The 20,673-nt window shown below is 42.5% G+C and overlaps 2 protein-coding genes across 2 annotated transcripts; one reads left to right on the plus strand and one right to left on the minus strand.

Moving 5' to 3' along the window:
• The first annotated feature begins 9,040 nt into the window (after positions 1 to 9,040).
• Positions 9,041 to 14,029, plus strand: LOC120706776 (probable receptor-like protein kinase At5g18500). The gene is made up of 8 exons (XM_039991504.1): positions 9,041 to 9,472; positions 10,202 to 10,895; positions 11,030 to 11,134; positions 11,330 to 11,452; positions 11,848 to 12,018; positions 12,101 to 12,230; positions 13,182 to 13,391; positions 13,541 to 14,029. Exons 2-8 carry the CDS (start codon positions 10,225 to 10,227, stop codon positions 13,667 to 13,669), a joined length of 1,539 nt encoding a protein of 512 aa, XP_039847438.1. The 5' UTR covers positions 9,041 to 9,472; positions 10,202 to 10,224; the 3' UTR covers positions 13,670 to 14,029.
• Positions 14,030 to 14,893: 864 nt separating this feature from the next.
• On the minus strand, positions 14,894 to 18,852 carry LOC120706777 (pto-interacting protein 1-like). The gene is made up of 7 exons (XM_039991505.1): positions 18,559 to 18,852; positions 17,901 to 17,999; positions 16,551 to 16,801; positions 16,343 to 16,469; positions 15,759 to 16,165; positions 15,595 to 15,681; positions 14,894 to 15,359 (listed from the first exon to the last, which is right to left on the minus strand). The coding sequence occupies exons 2-7, from the start codon at positions 17,986 to 17,988 to the stop codon at positions 15,195 to 15,197; spliced, it is 1,125 nt and encodes a 374-aa protein (XP_039847439.1). The 5' UTR covers positions 17,989 to 17,999; positions 18,559 to 18,852; the 3' UTR covers positions 14,894 to 15,194.
• Positions 18,853 to 20,673: the final 1,821 nt, after the last annotated feature.

Below are 20,673 nucleotides of genomic sequence, written 5' to 3' on the forward strand. Positions count from 1 at the left end.
ATCTTTTTAATCTAGTTTCTGTTTTGTTTATTTTCTCATATTTATTTCTCTATAGATAAAATCATGAAAAATTCACAGTTTCTAGTTGTTTTCTGTGTCAACCTCCTGTTAAATTTTGAGCTTCTATTTTACTCTAGTTTGACCTGTATAATTCAATCTTGTGCTAGGTGTTGCCTGCATGAATGATTTGTTGTGATTAAATGGCTACATGTCTTGGCATGATTTTTACAGGGTAAATTGCTTTGTTCATGTTCAGTTTAGTGTAATTTTTGCAGATTTTATTACTGTTTGTACTTTGAATAGTTGATTTGTTAGCAAACTATGTTTTATTTGTTATAAGAAAACCACCCCCACTTGTTTATGAAGTTAGTCAACTTTTTTTGTGCTGTTGATCATGATGCCTTGTGTAGTTAGTTTTGTTATTTAACTACTCTATAAACGATTGCCCATGTGTGCTTATAATACTGTTCTTGCATTACATGTAGACACGACTGCCTTATCGGACGGGACGTACGAGCTGATCCCGGAGTCTGACGGAGGTGATCTCGAAGCTCAAGTAAACACTGCTGAACTAACTGAAGCCCCGGACCAAAGTTCGGAAGAGCCTAGGGCTGAAATAGTTAGCAACTACCGAGAAGGCAAGCCCCGGACATAACCTATACTTCAAATTAATATCATTTACTGTATTACTTACTCGTGCATTTACAGTTCTTAGGATTTGAATTGAAACCCTAGATGCATGATACTAGGAACCTATGTACTGAACACTAGACTTGAGTTCGACTACTTGCTAAGCTTATAGGACCGGTAAAAGTCGAGTGATTGCCTGTCACTCGCGAGCTTTATAGGAATTGCCTGTTTACTTTCTGTTAACAATATAAGGACGACGGACGGGGTTGTGATCGATATCATAACTTCATGTGAGACCCCGTCTGTGTTAATGAACTTGCTAAGGTCGCGGTGTGTGATAGCGTTGGTTAAGTCTTTGAAAGTACTAGCCACATGCCGTCAATATGGTACGCGGCAAGCCTAGTAGCCGATTGGACCGAGGAGTGGATATACCTGACACTCTCTCTTAGGGGTAGGTTTTATTTTTATGTTGCGCAACACTGCGACTTCTAGGGACAAGGGTGGACCTTGGAGCCCTGTAGTCGGGGAGAGTGTTCCTATCCACAAGCCGGAAAGAAAGGTCAACGGTTGTTTGGGAATGACCCAACGGTGTTCCAGACGTGTGTGCTAGGTTTATCCTTGCAAGGTTGAATTTCGATTCAGAATCATCCGCCTCTCACGATGAAATGAGACTGCTTGATCTCTTTGCCACACAGAGTAAGAAGAGCGATAATATTATGATCAATCTTGATGTTTGCTTAAAGTTCTACAATGATTGAATAGTTGCTTACATAGAATGGTTAATCAACTAGAATCTTGAAAGCTAAAACTTGAAAGTAAGGACATACTCTTTATTGCTTTTCAGCAAAAGGAAAACCAGAGCCTCACAAAACCTTGCATAGTCTAGCTAAAGTGGGATACTTATACCCGTTGGCGGTTAAGTCTTGCTGAGTTTTAGAATACTCAGCCTTGCTGTTGAAACCCTTTTTCAGGTATGAGTTTTGAGGATCAGATCGCTAGCTTGACCTACCCTTGCTCGTTGCCTCCTGGCTGGTCCGTAGAATGGGATACGTCTTCGACCGGCAATGACCTTGACGAGTGATACCATGCTTGGGCTAGCCTGGTGTCCTTTTGCGACGTGTTGTAGCCGTCGTGTTTTATCTTCCGCTGTTTTAAACTCTGAACTTAAGTTATGGTTTGTATAACTGTTTTACTACGTTTGGTCTTGTATTAATGTTTTAGAACCAGTTTGTAATAACGTTTATGTCTGTGATGTAAAAATTGTGGTTGTAATATCTCTGGACTCGCCTTCGTGCGGGGTATGCTTGTTCGATCCGAGAACCGGTGGTTGTATCGGGACGTTACCCGACAGACCAAGAATTGTTCCGCTTGAAGTGCGTTTGTGCTGATGTTGCCTTTATGGTGATGGCCTGCGCACTTGAGCCGGGATAATTTAGGCTGTGCTCGGGACGTTACCCGACAGACCAAAAATTGTTCCGTTTGAAGTGCGTTTGTGCTGATGTTGCCTTTATGGTGATGGCCTGCGCACTTGAGCCGGGATAATTTAGGCGGTTCTGCCACTGTGGCCGAGGTGCGCCTGCCCGCGCGCATCGCCGCGACCGGCCGGGGGGCGCCGCGCCGGAGGAGCTCACAACCCAAGCGGCTACTCGCCTGCTTCGGCTGCTTGAGTGAGGAGAGAAAGGAGAAGGAAAGAGAGAAGAGATAAGGGAAAGAGGGTGAACAGATAAAGGACCCTGCTGGCCACTCGTCCCGTCGGTGGTAGATTTTTTTGCGTGTTCATGTACCAAGCGGAGGCTCCACCGTTACTAACAGGGCATTTTTTTGTACCTGGTGTAGACTCTACGCGGTACTAAATATTCTGGGTGGCATTTAGTACCGGCCGATGGTTCCAACCAGTATTAAATAGTTATCAATAGTTGAAAGGACCTTAAGATACCTAGAGGGGGGTAAATAGGCAATCTGCAATTAAAAACACTTAAAAATCCTGTCAGTCACAGACAATCCTAGAAACTCCGGGTATACGCCCGGAAACTCCGGGTTTTGTGTCCGGAGTATCCAGAGCTCTTTCCCAGAGACTCTGGGTATGAAATTTCGGTAAGTAAACTGCAGGAATCTATGCAAGAAAAGTAGATCGAGTAAGAGTATAAGTACCAGGGGTTCCTAGGGGTGAAGTTCCAAAGGTTGATTTTCACTAGAAACTTGTATACGAGTAGATCGAGGTCAAACCCTAGAAACAAGGTCTCACAAGCAAATAGTAACGAAATCAAGTAAAACAACACAAGAGAGACAAGGATTTGTTTCCTAAAATTCACACCCAAAGGTGCTACGTCTCCATTAAGGAAGGATTCAAGAGACGGTGCTCAAAAACCCCTATACTCCTCTCCCAAGGGTGAGATCACCTCTCAAGCCCAAGGTCACTTACTATGGATTCCTCGAGAGGTATGAAGTTTACAAACTTCTTGTGCTGCTCACAATCGAGGCCGAGCAATCACAAGCACGCCTAGCCATCTAGGAGCACAAGGCTCTAAGAGTAACAAACTTGAATCCACAGGCTTGACCAAAACCAAGTGCTCAAGAGGTGGGAATGGGGCTCACTAGCACGAATCCTTACTCTTGCTTCGCTCTCACTCAAATCTCTTAAAGGAATCACTCAAGAATGGAGAAAGGGGAGTGAGAGAGCTTTTCTTGGCTTAGGTTTGAGTTCAGCTCGTCTAAGTGGCAAGAGAGAGGGGCTGAAGAGGTGTACCCCTCCACTCAGAATATAGCCATTGGGACAGGGTTACTCAGAGACTCCGGACCAAACAGGCTCAACGCTCTGGATAAAAGGTCTGGACACTCCGGGCACCGAAATCCGGAGATTCCGGCCCTATACCCGGAGTATCCGGGTTTGGCAGGAGAACGACTCATGTATGGCTCTTTTGAATGGTATTTGTGGCTCACAAATGTTTGTCTAGGTTCTCTTGAGCACTAGTTCCAAATCAAAACTCTTGAACCAAGTCCCTCTTGATAGTACAGCGTTTCTATACTCAAATTTCAAATATAAAAACTAATTTTTTGAGTACGTTTAAATACCGCCTTTTTATTTCCTTTTTGAGGGGTCATGCATCGTTACTTGATTCACCTGTTCTAACTCATGACCTGCATAGATGCTCAAATACACAATTAAATGTACATGTGTTTTCTCGTTAACCACCAAAACCCACTTAGGGGCCTAGATCACTTTCAGTAGTTACCTCCCGATGTTGGTGATGCTCTTTAGTACTGGCAGGTGGCTCTAGCTGGTACTAAATATCTTCTGTGGGTACTGTACTGTAGAACCGGTACTAAATGCATGTATTAGTACCGGGTGAAAGACGGCCGGTACTAACGGCCGCGGACGAATGCTTGTTTTGCACCCGGGGCGCACCCCATTTTTTTCCGCACCACCACAAAAAAAAACATATATATAGGCAGTGTACAAAGTGGATAGGAGGGGACGAGGAGCGCAATAGAGAAGCCCATAGTGGATGAGTCTTAGGAACGAAGAAGGCCGCAGAAAGGTAGTACAGTTCATTAGGATCACGTACTACGTTAAGCAAAAGTTTGTGGTGCCTCGTCTCTTCTGGACCAGAAGATGTGATGATGCCACCACCATATCCCAGCTCGACCACCCTGCGCCCTTTTAGCGACCGGACAGGCTAACCAACATGATAGTGCGCAGTTAGTTCGGGCTGATCAAACGCGCCACCATCATGTGATGTTGGCAGATCGATCGGTAGTAGATTCTCTCAAGCATCTATATATACATCTCGTTTTGCACAAGGCTTCAAACCTGTCTCCCTAAGGAAGCAACACATGTTATTAGCTTACAAAAACAAAAAAGAAGGTGAGAAAACAATGCAAATTATATTAATCACCTAGCTCGGATCATCATGACCGGTCACCTGCAGATTGTGTATTGAACTACAATTAAACCCTAGCTGAAAACGTTTGCTATCTGCAACGATGATTCTGGTTGGCTGCGAGCATGACCCCCCGCATGGGATGGGACCCTTTTTGACTCTGGCAGGAAAGTTTGTCGTTTTCACCACTGATCCAAGCAACAGGTACACAAAGGGGAAGTGCTCGCTGTCCTCAAAGAAAGATGGAGCTGTTCTTGTCTCTTTATTTCATTTCAATTCAATGCAATTCTCCTAGGACATAGATGATAGATCTAGGCGTTGGGTGTGGTATGTGTGTTTTCGTTTTCAATACGTTTTAATTTTGTTCGGAAAAGCCAAAAGGTGCGCTCTCTTCCTTCTTGTCCGTGCTTTCAACAAGTCCTGACTAAAAAAGATGGGCTTCCTCAGCATTTTTCTAATATTCATTTATTTCCTCCTATACATTTGTAATACAAAGAATATGGGCTCCTATATATTTAATGATTATAGACGAAGGCTCGGTACTCTTTTCCCATTATCTAAAAAAAAGAACTGTTCTTACATAAACAAGTATTGTTTTTCTTTGCTCATAAAAAAATCTGTTAATACTAGTACGTGACTCTTAATTGCAAACTCTTACTATATGAGTACGCTTTTAGAAACATTGGAGACCAAACGATACCAAGGGAGCTGCAAGCAACATGCATGTCAGATGGGAGGCAGAATGTGGTTTCTTGGTAATTTTCTCTCTAAAATTTACACAAAATTAGAGGTTAAATGGGCTAGTATTCAAAAAAAAATGTACTAGTTTCATGAGAGCAACAGTGCTCAAGATGGTAGAGATCAGGAGTTTCCAGATTTAGTTGCATAGGACGAACTGCTCTAGTATTTATGATATACAATAAGGACCTACTTGAAAAGAAGCCTGCTAAATGATTTAAGGAAAAAATATATTATTAGTTCAATAAAGAAGATTAGACTTAAAAATAAACAGTTTTGTTTAGTACTAAACAAATAGGAAAAAGATGCTTCAAAGTAGGGATGTAAATGGTACGGATATTTTCCGATCGTATTCGAATTCGATCCGGTCTAGAAGGGTATTTATCCGTCTGTATCCGATTCCGAGTATCTAGTATCCGTAACCGATCCATATTCGAATGCTCAAAAGTTATATTTTTACGATGTTGATATCCATTACAATCTTATCCGACAAAAACTAACACTATATGTATCCGACTCCATATTCGAACACAAATATGGAAAAATATGATATTAGTGATATCCGTCCGTATCCGATCCGTTTTCATCCGTACTTCAAAGGATCGCTGGAAATGTTCAACATCCTTAAAGAAAGTTGGAGCTGTGCTTGTCTTAATTGTTTCAGTTCATTTCCTAAGGAAAATGATAGATTAAAGTGCCGTGTGTGTGCGTGTGTGTGTTTCTTTTTTCTACATGGTTTGTTCGAAAAGTCATATGGTGCGCATCCATCCCGTCCTTAGTTTAGTACAGAGGAGAAGCTTTACCGTTTTTATTTAAGGAATCTTGGGAGCATTGTTGGTATATATTTGTAAATAGATGTTCTATAGGGACTAAAATATAAAGTTTCAATCCCAAATAGATATAATTAGAGAAGGATCGAGAGGGTATCCTATCCAAAATTTTCTATTCATTGATCTTCATAGTCCTGTTCCTCTCCATTTCCAATCCCAAATCCACCACAAATTCATCCAATAAACTTCAATATGGTATTCCTCTCTGATCCACACAATTGTACAAATGCATATGTAAATGGAGAAAGCCCAGTTAAAGTTAATTGTTCAATCATTGTGATGTTTCTATATATATAGCTCCCAAGCGAGTGTTTATTTAGTTAGGCCAGTGGTCTAGAATCTATTACTCCATTTTGAAGGACATCCTGAGTCCTGAAAAACAAATTGGATTATTATTTAGCAATAGAAATTTTGGCATCAAATTTATTAGACAGTTCTGTTAGTGATATGAATAAAAGGTGGGCCTAGCAGAAGCACAAGAAGGAAAATATGAAATATCGTATCTTGATAATAGTTGGCTAAAACGCCTGGTTTTCTTAATTAAATGGTGAAATATACCTTCTGCAAGTAAATATGCAAGTTTTTTTTGCCAAGAATTACTGTTTTGGCGGAATTTATGGATCTGTAAAGCTTTGCTTCCCAATGGCACTACAGAAACCGCCGAAAATTAACGTACGGCGCTTAACTTTCGGCGGTTGACTTATGGCCGCCGAAAATTGTCCAGGTTTAATTTTCGGCAGCTTCTTTGGCCGCCGAAAATTAAGGGTTTTTCAGGTCTAAACTTACCCGATTTTGTTGATATCATCAACATATAAACAACAGATAAGCAGTAACAGCAATAGATAACAGTCTAGAAACAGTACAAGACAACAGGAGAAAGTTTTATCACACATCATTCACATAATTTCACATAATTTAACTACAAACTCCATAGCAGCTCTCCAAATCATAACACAAGCTACATATGTCACGGCAATAGGATGTCCAGCAAAGAAGGCATGTCTCACGGCATATGAGGGTTGTTGGAGTTGTGCCCGCTACCTCCGGAAACGAATAGGTTGCTTCCAAAGTCGGTAGTCCGTTCATCCTGTAGTTAGAGTAAAGTCCGGCTTACAGAGAAATTAGGAGTTTATACCATATAAGTAAACAAGGGTATATGGAGAAAAATGGAGTGTACTAAGGGCGTGTTTGGGACGGCGTTGGCGCTGCGTTTCCGCGGAAAACGCAGAAAAAACCCGCCAAACACCTTGCGTCCGTCGCGCGTTGGGGCATCGCCAGCCATGCAATAATCGAGTGAATGAACGTGGGTGGGGAAAAAAGCGAGAAGCGAGCCGTCGGCCGCTTACCGCTTAAACGCGGCATGCGTTTTGAGGACTCGGTCCCAAACAGGGCCTAATTACGAAACAAGGTATGGCCCTGGCCACCTAGTCATGAAGATTCTTCGCCACAAGTTTAGGAGATGAGCAACGAGAGATGTACCTGTGACCATATATATCTGAAGGATAATTTTGTCAATTGATATTTTCCTAAATCGGTTGTTTGACCTAAAGATGAATCGACTGATTTAGAACCATCTATTCAATTTATGAGAAACTACAGCAAGTCCACATTGAGTGTTTTCTTATTCGACTCTGGTGTGGTCTTCATCGAGATTATTGTTTAGGGTTCAGGGTTCGTAGGTAGAGAAGTACTAAAGGGTCTTGAACCTTTCCATCCACCTCAAAAGTACCAGAATGAATATGACCCGATACTAATGCTAGAATTAGTACTGGGTCACTTTGGTTCTAGTACTTTTAAGGTAGATCGATGGTTTCTTTTCTACTAGTGGTAGAAGAAGCACATGAGGCTTTGGATGTTGATCCAATAGCTGAAAAAAAATCATATGCAGGAAAGTGTTTTTGCACTAGATGATCAATTGACATGCTCTTGTCTTAAGCCTGTTGTACGTGTGTTTACACCATGTGGCGTTTGGATGCAGGGTGGAATTAGAGGGGTAAGGATATAACATTCGGTTATGATTATGTGGGTTAGGATCGGGTAATAAAGAATTTGTTCCATTCCCATGTTTGTATGTTATGGATTGGATTTGCAAAATGATTAAAAAATGACTAAAGTACCCTTTTTCTAATGTGCATGAGTTCATTTGGTAGGAGTGCAATTTCGTAATTTCAGACATTATAACCCAAACACCCTGCCATAGTTCACCTTATCACTTTTCTGCCTAGGATTCTGACTGTAGCCCCTTCTTTTCCCAAACCTAGAATTCAAATCAATAGTTTTAAAAAAAAGAATTCAAATCAAATGATGGAAAAGATTTATAGAAACCATCCACTCTGTTCACTGCAATCAGCTAATATTGTTTTTCTCTCACACCAAACCAGCACCAGCCACCCAGCAGTACTTTTTTCTCACAACAAATCAGCACCAGCCACGCCAAAGCCTAGAGAACATCGTACTCCCTCCGTTCTAAATTATATTATAGGTCGTTTGACCTTTTCAACCTCAAGTTTGACCACTCGTCTTATTCAAAAATTTGTGCAAAACATCAATTCTTTTGTTGTGGCTTGCTTTATTAATATAAGTTCTCGAAGAATGGTTTAAATTTGACTATGTTTGCATAAATTTTTTGAATAAGATGAGTCGCCAAATTTAATGTTAAAAAAATCAAATAACCTATAATTTAAAATAGAGGGAGTATATCCCTATCCCGCTCTTCATTTTCCTGTACCCAACCACCACCACCTAGCATTTCCGCTTTGGGAGGCGGCGTGAAAAGACAGCGAGCGCCGCGCCATCTCACGCATCCTGCTGGCTGCGGGCCCACTCCTCCACGCCACGTGTATATTAGCTGTCCGGAGGGGTCCGTTCACCGACCCCGAAACTCCACGTCACACACGCTCGAGCTCCACTAATCCACCTGCCTCTTTTAACCCCTTCCCTAATCTAATCCCCCACTAATCCACCCCCTTTTTAGCATTTCTTTATGCTTCCGAGAAAAAAACAGCAGCAAAGAGGGAGCAGCCAGCACCAACTACCCCTGCGGCCGCTCCTGCGCCGCTGCTCCCCACCACCACCACCACCCTCCGCTTCCTCGCCGACCGCGTTGCGGTGCCATCGCCATTTGCGGATTTCTTTGGAGGAAAAGGCAAGCAAGCCAAGCGGGCGCCGAAATACTCCACAGATACCACTCACCTACCGCTCCTCCAATCCGTCCATCCACCGGCCGGAAAGCTTATCTCCCTCCCCGCGTTTCCCTTTCTCCCCTCCCTCGCCGCACAGCGCCAGGACAGGCCGCCGCCGGGAGGTGTGTCTCCGCTGGATCCTCCGGCGTCTCGCCGTCTTCTGGAGCGGAGATCCGGCCTCTCGGGCGTCGGCTGGGCTCTAGTTCTGCTGGTAAGCTGGCTGGCCTTCCTTGTTGGAATCTTGGGCGGATTGTTCCTTTGCTCTGTAGAGCAGTTCTTGTTCTCAGGCAGATCCAAATCTCTCGTCCCTCCCCTCCCTCACTCTGTCCCCATTCAGTTTGCTGTGGAGTTTGGCGCTGCGCGGGCTCCATCTGTGGTTCGATTAGGTTCTTCTGCTTCTTCCTCGGCGTTCAAGATCGGCAGTAGGTGATGCCATTCGGCTTCTTGCCACCAAATTGAGTTGCAAGTGCATCTTGTGCTCGGAAAGAAAAGAAAAATATCTTTTTTCCCCCTTGTGATGGCTTCCCCACTGCCGCCAGAGCCGCAAACGCGATGGGGAACTAAATGTGCTAGCTGTTGCTCCTTGCGTGTGCCGGTACACGACCCGTACTGTGATGGCCATCGCGGGAATTTATTATCCCCTGTGCACCATTGGGTTGGATTGGAGCACAGCTGCAGTAAACACCTTCTGGGCTTCCCTTCCAGCCCACGATTGTGTACTCCCCTTGTACTGCCCGTCTTAACTGCTCCCATATAGTCCACTCCAGGAAGGGGAGCTGTCCTTCCTATATTCATGTTCCGTGGATTGCGGCGGATGCCTGCATTTGCATTTCGATCCTAGGAGGGCCGTAAGCTCGTTAGAGTTTCCTGCGTTCTGTGATGTGATTTGTTTGGCTGGTTGGGCAGCTAACTTGTTTGTCTGAATTTGTTTTGCCTGCAGGAGCAGGAAGCTGGCATCCTGCCATGTCGTCACCTACGGCCTCCCCTACTCTGAAGGATCATCTCTCTGCGCCCACAGGCCCCTTGCATCTCAAAGTATGGGAAGTCGTATGCATTGCCCTGGGAGTTTTCATGGTGGTCGTCTTCTTTGTCGCTGTGTGGCTTACAATCCGGAGTAAGAAAAGGGTAAGACGGGCCTCCGCGAATATCCCAATCACCCAAATTCCGGCCATTTCTAAGGAAATCAAGGAGGTGAGGGTGGAGCAAGTGCCAGCAAGCGACTTTGCAGCCCATGATGGGGTCCTCATGACGATCCAAGACAAGTCTAGCGACCGGGATTCAGACAAGGTTATGGCCCATCTGGGTGTTAGCAAATCGAGGCGTGGTGATGAGAGCCACTCAGGGTCGTTCCGCTACATGGACAAGGATGCAGGGTTCCAATCAGCTGAGGAAGGAGGCTCAGGGACGTTTCGTCAGGCTTCAGCTCATGCAATAACCGCCCCTTCACCTCTGGTTGGTCTGCCGGAGTTCTCATACCTTGGTTGGGGTCATTGGTTCACACTGAGGGATCTGGAACTTGCTACCAATCGCTTTTCAAAGGACAACATTATCGGCGAGGGTGGATATGGTGTAGTTTATCGTGGCCAGCTAATCAATGGTTCTCCTGTCGCTGTCAAAAAGCTTCTCAATAACCTGTAAGCCTGCTTATCTGATCTTAGTTGTCAGTTCGATGGCTCTGTTTATTCTGCCCGCATCTTGTCTTACTTAGCTATCGTCCTGCTTCAGTAGTTCATTAAGTTTCTCCAAATGATGTTTTGTGAATTTATAGAGGTCAAGCTGAGAAGGAATTCAGAGTAGAAGTTGAGGCTATTGGTCATGTTCGCCACAAGAATTTGGTCCGGCTTCTGGGTTATTGTGTGGAGGGTACTCAAAGGTAATATCTTGTAATTTAGTTTTGTGTTGTCTTACAACTACCATTGACATTTTTCATATATCCCCGTTATGTGTCTTCCCAGAAACAAATCCCCATGCCTTTTCTCTCTCTCTCTTGACAATTTTGAATCTGTTTCAATGTAATAATTGTGTGGTGTTCTATGGCATCATTCCTAAGCCCCAATTGAATTTTCAGGATGCTTGTCTATGAGTATGTGAACAATGGTAACCTAGAGCAATGGCTTCATGGAGCTATGAGTCAGCGTGGCTCCCTTACATGGGAGGCCCGAATAAAGATTCTTCTTGGAACTGCTAAAGCGTTAGTTCAAATTTCTCTTTAACTTCTTGCTACTTTTATATCATTTGCATTGTATTTTCGATGGCAACTCTGCTACTTTTATATCGTTTGCATTGTATTTTCAGTGGCAACTCAGGATAATCTCTTTGCAAAGGTTCCAAATAACAATATCTTTCTACCTAGAGTTAATTTTGTCATAGTAATTACATTATATCATAACATCCCTTAATATTATTAAGTGTACTGAGATGAAGTTACAAATTTCCAAATTCGATCTCCATTTCCTCATTTGTTGTCAACCTTGGTTAATGTGTTTTCCTCCTCTCGTCGGTTCAGAAAGCAAAACATTTTCTCCATTCTGTGTTTTCATGTGTGAATGTTTGAAATGACAATAAGATTGTTCGTATCTGTCGCAGGCTTGCTTACTTGCATGAGGCGATTGAACCTAAAGTTGTGCACCGCGATATCAAATCCAGCAATATTTTGATTGATGATGAGTTTGAGTCCAAAGTATCAGATTTTGGTTTAGCCAAGCTTCTCGGTGCTGGAAAGAGTCATGTCACCACTAGGGTTATGGGAACCTTTGGGTATGTTGCATAACACTTGAACAAGATTTCAATGAAAGTATGTTAGTACTTGGTCATGATGGTCTGCATTGAATGATTACAGGTACGTGGCGCCAGAGTATGCAAATACTGGACTCCTGAACGAGAAGAGTGACATTTACAGCTTCGGAGTAGTTCTCCTAGAAGCGATTACAGGAAGGGATCCTGTTGACTATGGTCGCCCAGCAAATGAGGTGTGATAAGTTGGTCAATATCCTTTGCTTTAGAGTTAATCTATACATTAGAACTAGCTTAAATTATTAGGTATGATTAGGATTGAAGCGTTCGGCTGCTTCTTATCCCACCAAATTGAGTGATACTCAAAGTTCAGTTTTGTTTCTTTTAACACTGGAATGCTTTGTGTAGGCTAAGAAATTGTTCTGTACATGCAGTTATTCCTACACAATTCAATTTGTAACTTTGTATTGATCTTTCTCATGATTCATGGCAGAACATAATTTTTATATCATTGGCACCTGAAGCTGTGATGTTAACTAGACTCTATTTGTTGTTTTGTTCATCTGAACCTTTGGTCATCTTCCTCTATTTTTTTTATTTAATAAAGCCCGTAACATTCAAAGAAATGCATGACATAGAAGACAAGCTAGAGCTTATTGCTGAAATGGATGTTGCTTTAAGATTTTTTTTCTAACACTACATTTTGTGGATGGTCGTGTAGATATCATGCATTGTGCCATTCGTAACTGCTAGCTTTGCCACTGAATTGGCATCTTAACTTATTTTGTAGAGGTAGTGGTTGGCTATCCTAGAATTGGAAAACTACTAGCAATGTTATAGATTGATGTGTTAGTGTACCAGATCACGGTAGCTAGGTATAATATAATGTGTCAAGTCTCAAGAGCCAACTAATACCAACTATTTTCTTGATAAAAGCAGCTTAAATGAGTACGTTTCCATATACTAGTACCAGTAACCATTCTTAATGAAGATTTTACTTTGACATTTAGAGGTCATAAATTAATAGCACATCCAGGCTAAAGTGTTCTTCACAACATCAGTAAAAACTTACAATCGAGTAATGGACGAAGGCCATATTTTCCCTCTATAGTTCAGTTTGTTTCATGAAAACATGAAATCGTATCTTTTATTTTTCTAACTGAACATGATACTTTTGCCATTTGCAGGTGAATCTGGTTGACTGGCTAAAAATGATGGTTGCTAGCAGGCGGTCAGAGGAGGTAGTTGATCCCACCATAGAGACACGGCCTTCGACGAGAGCTCTCAAACGTGCACTGTTGACCGCTCTGAGGTGTGTGGATCCAGATTCAGAGAAGAGGCCGAAGATGGGTCAAGTTGTCCGGATGTTGGAATCAGATGATCCAATTCCTCGAGGGGTATGTACTATCAGAAAAGGGGAAATTTTCCTTGTTAGTTCATAGTTCGTATAATGCTTGCTTTGATTTTATACTCACTTCAATCTTCATATATAATATTAGTTGACCTTTGATTCTTATCATACTGAAATATAAATTCTCACAAGCAGGACAGAAGATCTAAGCACCACCGTGGAGGGAGCACAGAAATGGATTCACAAAGGGACAACAACTCCGACACGGAGAAGAGTGATCCAGATTCCAAACCAAGCAAGAGCAGAGCATCATCGTCAAAATGAGCATGCTTGCATTTCTCGTATTACATTCTTTGGTACATTGCATGGATCAGACTACTTCCATTTTACATTGCTGACGAATTGGTAACTGAAGGCTCTGAAGCTTGAATACACAAGAGCTCAAGAAAGAAGATCTACCTTTCTTTTTTTTTCTTTTTTTTTTGCTGTAACGGTTTATCATTTATTTGTAGAGAAGGTATTTTTTTTCTTATCGATTTATATGTACTTACCAGTGATCTTGACAATTGCTGCTGTAAGTTTTTAACAGTGTGTACAGGCTTAGTATCATGAATACTGGCGGAAACCCCGTAATATTTGTAATGATAATGTTTCAATTGAAAGTCCCCCCTCCCATGTGAGCCAGCAATGTATTGCCATTTTTACCCAAAACAGCACAAAAAGATAAAAAAAAATACCAAACAAGTCACAGTAGGGCAGTACTGTACAATAGTCAGTAATGAGGCTTTGTTTAGTTCCCTTCAAAATTCCAAAATTTTACAAAATTTTCCGTCACATTGAATTTTTTAACGCATGCATAAAGTATTAAATATAGTTAAATAAAATAGCTAATTACACAGTTTGTCTATAATTTGCGAGACGAATCTTTTAAGCTTAGTTAATCCATGGCGGGACAATAATTACCAAATACAAACGAAAGTGCTACAATGTTTTACACCCAAAACTTTATGCATCTAAACAAGGCCTAAATATCTTTGGCGCTAAAACAATCTGATCACGAGGAATTCGATGTGCGGACGGGATCTGATGAGGAACTCATATGGTGGAGGCTCCGGATAGGGAGCATTCGCTGGATGACCTGCTGTGTGCTGAGCATGCTTGGGGAGGACATGGCACCACCATCTGAATCACCTCTTGACACCGGTGCTGTCAAGTACTCTTCTTAACTCAGATGAGATGTCCCTAGAGTGAATCAAATATGCAGGCTCTATATATATCTAGCACTGCTTTGACCGCCCTGCGGTTTTGTCTGAGAGAAGATTTTATTTTGCGTTGCAACATGCAAATCGATATGTTAGCTAATTGAAATGGCATTCAGTTGGGTTCTCTCTTGATGCTACTTGTTATAGGGACATTGGTCCTTGACCTGCACCTGACCTGTTTGCATGCTTTTCGATTACACTATATGCCCCTAGATGCTACATTTACTGGCCGGCCTCATGCATAGCAACACTTTGCAGTTGCAGTAACAGAGCAAGGAGAAACTGCACAAATGAGGCCAAGTGCCGGATTTTTGTTTTGTATTCCAAAGGAGACCAAACAGTATATGCATCATCCATCCATCGCTCACCGTTTTTCTACAACATGTATGATGACAAGGCACACACACAAAGCAGGGGACCGATCGCTGGCAACAATTCACGGCACAAGCCGCAGAGACTCTTCCCGGCGCCAAGACTCCGAGTCAGGACGCACAGCAAACGCCAACGCGCCCCGCTCCACAAGATGGTCTCCTTCCTGAACCCTTGCCGGAGCTCCTTATCCGTGGCGATCGCTGGCGGCGACGAATTCACAGTCCTGAACGCTCTGCAACGGTGGATAAGGATGCCGAGGAGGCCGAGGGGCGGTTGCCTGACCGGCTGTGCAGCAAGGGGCTCAGGGCCTTGACGACGATACTCATGTTGGGGCGGAAGTCGCCCTCGTACTGCACGCACAGGGCAGCCACAGCGGCCATCTGGTGAAAAAGAAAACATAGGTGATATGGTAAGAATAATAGCATATAAATTTGTTGCGATAGCAAAGCGGCATACTGCAAAATAAGATGATCAAGAAGAAGAAACAGAGTTCTCCGACCATAGTACTGTTTTGCAGTGTGCTGTCTGCTGTGCTGTGAATTTTTCAGTTTCAGTTTTGCACCGTAATAACACTAATTTCTTAAGAAGAATATCTTGGTAAGTTTTCTTTTATACCTTGGCAACAGCCTTTGGAGGGTATTCTCCATCAAGCCTTGGATCAACGCATTGCCTCACCTTGTCTTCACTAAGCCTTGGTGTAGCCTTCATGTAACAAACGATTTGTTACTTCGTTAGCTTCAAATCTTTTCATCATTGCAAAAGAATTTAAAGGCACATACCCATGTCACAAGGCTCTGCTGGCCGCGTGGCAGCGTATGATCAACTGGCTTGCGACCGGTTAAAAGCTCTAGAAGCACAACTCCAAAGCTGTAGACGTCGCTCTTTGTGCTAAGCTGTCCAGTCATGGCGTACTCCGGTGCATGGTAACCAAAGGTGCCAAGAACACGAGTGGAGTGAAGGCGCGCAGCCATGTCAGGGGATTGGTTGGAGACATCAAAGTCTCCGAGCTTGGCGACATCATTGTCGAAGAGCAGTATGTTGCTGGACTTGATGTCGCGGTGGACCACACGTGGTTCCGCCTTCTCATGGAGGAACTCCAGCCCTCGAGCGGCACTCACGGCAATCCTCACCCGCTGCATCCATGACAGGGGTGGCCCTGGCTGGGCTCCCTTGACACCCTTTTTCCCTGTGATTATGGATCACCCGCATAGCAGCCAAATTAAGCAAGTTTGATTGGCTCCCGCATCAGGGACAGGATAATCATGAATAAATGTGTAATGTAATGTTACATGAGTAGAGTTTGCATAAGCAATCACAATGAAATACAGCTTATGAAAATAAATAGAAGGTTTATTTTCCATACCATGGAGGATATCATGCAATGAGCCCCTTGTTGCATACTCGTAAGCAAGAACTCGGATGTTTCCTTCAGCACAGAATCCGACAAGTTGAAGAACATTCTCATGCTTCAGTCTTGAGACGGCTGAAACCTGCAAAAGAAACGGAAGTGAAAACTGGGGCATATGAATGAGAAAATATATTACCTGAGGATAAAGGAAAGGAACCAGAACCTGCACAAGGAATTCTTGATCAGGCTGTTTGCTGGAGTCAAGCTTCTTCACTGCAGATTTTGTGCCGTCTTTGAGAACCCCAAAGTAGACTCTGGCGTACGAGCCCTCTCCGATAAGAGCATCATTGCTGAAGTTCTTTGTGATTTCCTTCATCTCTTCCAGGGGAATGGCCGGCACTGCAATTGGCTGAGCTCTTCCTGTGGGGGTGGCATAGGTTGGGGCTGGGGGACGGCTAGGTCCATTGTTACTGACTGCATTGGGAAATTTTTTGAAATAAAGATTACAATATGTTAAGTGCTTAAGAAATATGTTGTCTTTCAGTGTTAGTTTACCAAATAAGGTCCCAAATAAGGTGCATTCATGCATCATTTAGGTTTGCCTTAAATCAAATGATACCTGTAAAAGAAGTCAACATCTTGTTCTTGTGTGTTTAGGGGCACAAGATTTTTGCACCATAGGGAACTAGTAAACTCTAAGTGCCACAATCAATATAGTTGGCAATGACATTGCAGAATTATTCAGTACAACAGGCTGGTTCTATCAGAAATCATCATTTCACATAGATTTTCTTAAACACCAGTTGGCACACTGTCATGGGCAAGTCAACTGGGCTGACCGGGCTTTACAGGCTAGTTCCATTAGGGCTAGGGTTAGAGATAAAATTAAATATCTTTTTTAGGGGTCAGTAAACCTCTATATATAAAGAGAGGAGATATATAATCAAAGGCAAGCAAGAAAAGAAATAAAGCTACTATCTATTTTCTTTTTAAAAAAGAAATCAAGCTAATATCCTGGTCCCCTTCTATTCCTATCATTGTGATTCGCCTGCCCGTAACACACACCAGAAGATTTTTTTTACTCAACTACATCCATAAAGCAGTCAACGCAGGTGTTAGGCAGAATTTGACTTCCTCCGAGTTTAGAATTCTGTGCAACCTATTAGACAGCTAAAGTAATATGAAAGGATCACCAGGCCTTTGTACAAAAAATTATTAGGTGGACGACCAAGCAGCATGCCTGATATTTATTACCATTCCCCATTTCTTTATAATATAAAGGGAGAAAGCTAAGCAAGCTAACGAGGAGCAGATAATCGCATTTGTTATGCCAAAGAATTTTCTGCAATTATACAATTAATTAGACGACGAACAAGTAATCGTCAGAAGACATAGACTAGACAATTGCTATGCATTATTCACTCAGAGAATGAAATAGCACAGCAATTTGTGAAACCACTGTCTTGGTTGTATGACAACCTATCATTCTATCTACAGAATTTGTCAAAAAGATCATTGCAACCACGGTGAAAGAAAGTGATAGTAAAAAGAAAAGTGCAAAACAAGTGGCAACCTTGAGCAGGGATAGGGACATAGTCATCGTCTTTCTTCCTCCTGCCAACATCGTCGTCTGCCACGGAGCAGCATGAAAAGCATCCCATGGATCCCTAGCCTTGAATTGTACAAACAGATATTCAGATCACTCCTGTATGTATCGAATCAAAATGCATAAAACATTTGCATCTCACGTCTTTATTCAAAACTATCTGCATCTTGATTTTCTTTAACAAAAAAAAACTGTCCTGTGTTTCAGAACGTCTGCAGGCAAAGATTCGACATTTGTCGCAGGAAGAAACGAGAAGATAAAGAGATTTAGACAAGATCTTAGAGAAAACAAGAGAAGATCGGCCCCCAACTATGACGTGCGTGAATACACAGACGGAATTTGCCACATGATGAATTGGCTCATGATTTTTTTTATCAGCATCACCGTACCAGGAAAACGATGAGTGAAAAGCGAGCCGTATCACCGTTTGAAGAACCCGACGGTTATCATCCACTTTTCCGGCGAGATCGAGGATCGGCCACCCAGGCCGACGGCGACAGAATCCCACGAAGACAAACCAAAATCTTGGTACGAGGGGATAAAATCCGGCGGAGTTCACGAGTTGGCATGCGTGATTAAAACAATATTACGAGAGCGAAAGAGAGAGAGATAGAGAATTATTCACCTTTATTTTTCTTTTCCTTCCAACCTTGTTCTTCGGCGAGGCCGGAACCGGATCGGATCAAGAACAATGCGACCGCGCGAGGGGAATAGATGGATGGAGAATCGGAGAGAGAGGAGAGGAGGAGGAGGAAGGGACACGAGACGGAGGCCTCCCTCGCCGCCCTTCCCCTTCTCTCCCCTGGTGGTTGCTGTCTGGCCCTGGCCTGGCCTGGCCTCCGGATGGTTTTTTACTTGTTGCCTCCGCTTCGGCCGTTTCCGCTCTCATTTGTGTGCGCCTCCCCACCACCACCGCTCGCCAATTGGAACGCAAACACCTGACCTCCTCGGCTTGCTTGCTATTCTTGCCATCCCTACACATCTGTACATGCAAAGGTTTACTGCGCCTGATCTGGCGCCTCACTGGCTGGCTGGCGTCCATGTACTACCATAACTCAAAAAAAATAAAAAAATAAAATTGAGGATTAAGCTTAAAGACGACTTTGGACTTCTAGTATATGTTTTTTTCTAAGAATGATTAAGGACTAATTGGATTGTGAAGATGGCATAAGAACCATGATCCATTACCACCTCTCTGCGTAGGGAGGCTGGATTGGTAGCAGCGATGAGCATGAAAACAAGGTGGCTAGGACCATCAGATGCAAAACGTGAAGATATATAGGTACTCCACCATAATATCCGGTTAGGGCTTGAACCAAATTTAGCTCCACTTCCCGTAGCAACTCCATATTTTTCCCATGCCTTGTTCCACCTTCACTTGTCTTCATTGTACCAAGTTTTTTTTTTCTTAAGTCATGTCTCCGTCACAAAATAAGTACATGTTTAGCATTCAAATTTGGTTCTACAAAGTGTGTCCTTTTAGCTTGTAGTGAGATCCATCTAACTAAAACAATATCAACCAAGAAAAAATTATATAGAGAAGTGTATGGAACCGATTTCTCACAATTAGCAATGTGTTTGAAATTTTCTAAAAGAACGGTCCTTTTATGATGGAGGGAGTATTGTTGAAATATAACCATCTTGATCTTAATTGTTATATAAAGCTAGTTATTTTTGCATATTTTGGAGGGGTAAGATTACATATATACTTGCTTTTCTTGAGACTTCTAAAGTTGTTTTTAAGCATGACTAACATCCACACCACTGAAGTTTTCTTGATCTTTCGTTCTTTTCAATATGTTTCCACATAATTGGGTGAGGCTTGTTACATAGAGTACACTTGTAAGTTGTGCATTTTTTTCATACTTAATTCTATACGATCCTCTAATAAATTTGACCAATGTGCATTCAGTTACCCATCCTCTTTTCATTTTTTGCGAACATAGTACAAATGCAGACACCGCATACGCGCATGCACACTTATCTCTATAAATACACACACAATTTCTACCCATATGAGTACCTCCGAGAGATTGGGCTATCAAATCCTCAAGATTGATGAAGTCACGCATGCATCTCACTGTTGATGGGCACATCATCTACCACTAGAAAAAATAGCATCGGTTAAATTCTAAAATTAATCCAGAAAAATATGAGCATTTTTTATCTCATGTCAAGAACTCAAACTAGAATGAACAGGTTCCACCATAAGGAATCTTACTAGCTGAGCTACGCTCAGTTCACCCATCCTCTTTTCATTGAACTGATAATATATGGAAGAAGGTCTATTTATATGAAATTCATAGAAGACATGGCCACTAAATCTCCCTCCTAAACGTTCATTTATGAAAAATATCACAGTAATGATTTTATTCCTTGGGAAGACCAAATGTCTTGATCCCTTGCTTGTTACTATTACATAATTACTGATTAATTTGCTCGGTTGAAAATAAACTATACCATGGATGTCCTGCTTCTAATCTTTTCTTGAAACAAATGCAAGCATTGCTATTCGTACCGGTGCAGCACCAGATAGCAGATTTCATATTCTTAGAAGGACGAGAAATGGATCTTCAACGCAGCAGCTGGATGTCCTAGATATTGATTTATGTGCTCCAGCAAAGTTGATGCAGATTTGTTCGTACCTTTTAGCTAGGTTTGTTAATTTCTTGACGTCCTGGATTATAATAATGGTAAAGAAAGGAGGACAGGAGAAACGGTCCACGTTGACTCGTGAAGA

The sequence above is a fragment of the Panicum virgatum genome, chromosome 5K (genome assembly GCF_016808335.1).
Source record: "Panicum virgatum strain AP13 chromosome 5K, P.virgatum_v5, whole genome shotgun sequence".
NCBI classification, from domain to species: Eukaryota; Viridiplantae; Streptophyta; class Magnoliopsida; order Poales; family Poaceae; genus Panicum; species Panicum virgatum.

Excerpts from the sequence above, each read along its gene's own strand:
- LOC120706777 (XM_039991505.1), bottom strand. The coding sequence starts at position 17,988 with ATGGGATGCTTTTCATGCTGCTCCGTGGCAGACGACGATGTTGGCAGG. Across the intron at positions 16,470-16,550 it reads ATCAAGAATTCCTTGTGCAG|GTTTCAGCCGTCTCAAGACT; the intron begins GTTCTGGTTCCT and ends TTTCTTTTGCAG. Across the intron at positions 16,166-16,342 it reads ATTGCATGATATCCTCCATG|GGAAAAAGGGTGTCAAGGGA; the intron begins GTATGGAAAATA and ends CCATAATCACAG.
- LOC120706776 (XM_039991504.1), top strand. The coding sequence starts at position 10,225 with ATGTCGTCACCTACGGCCTCCCCTACTCTGAAGGATCATCTCTCTGCG. Across the intron at positions 12,019-12,100 it reads AGGGTTATGGGAACCTTTGG|GTACGTGGCGCCAGAGTATG; the intron begins GTATGTTGCATA and ends GAATGATTACAG. Across the intron at positions 12,231-13,181 it reads ATGGTCGCCCAGCAAATGAG|GTGAATCTGGTTGACTGGCT; the intron begins GTGTGATAAGTT and ends TGCCATTTGCAG.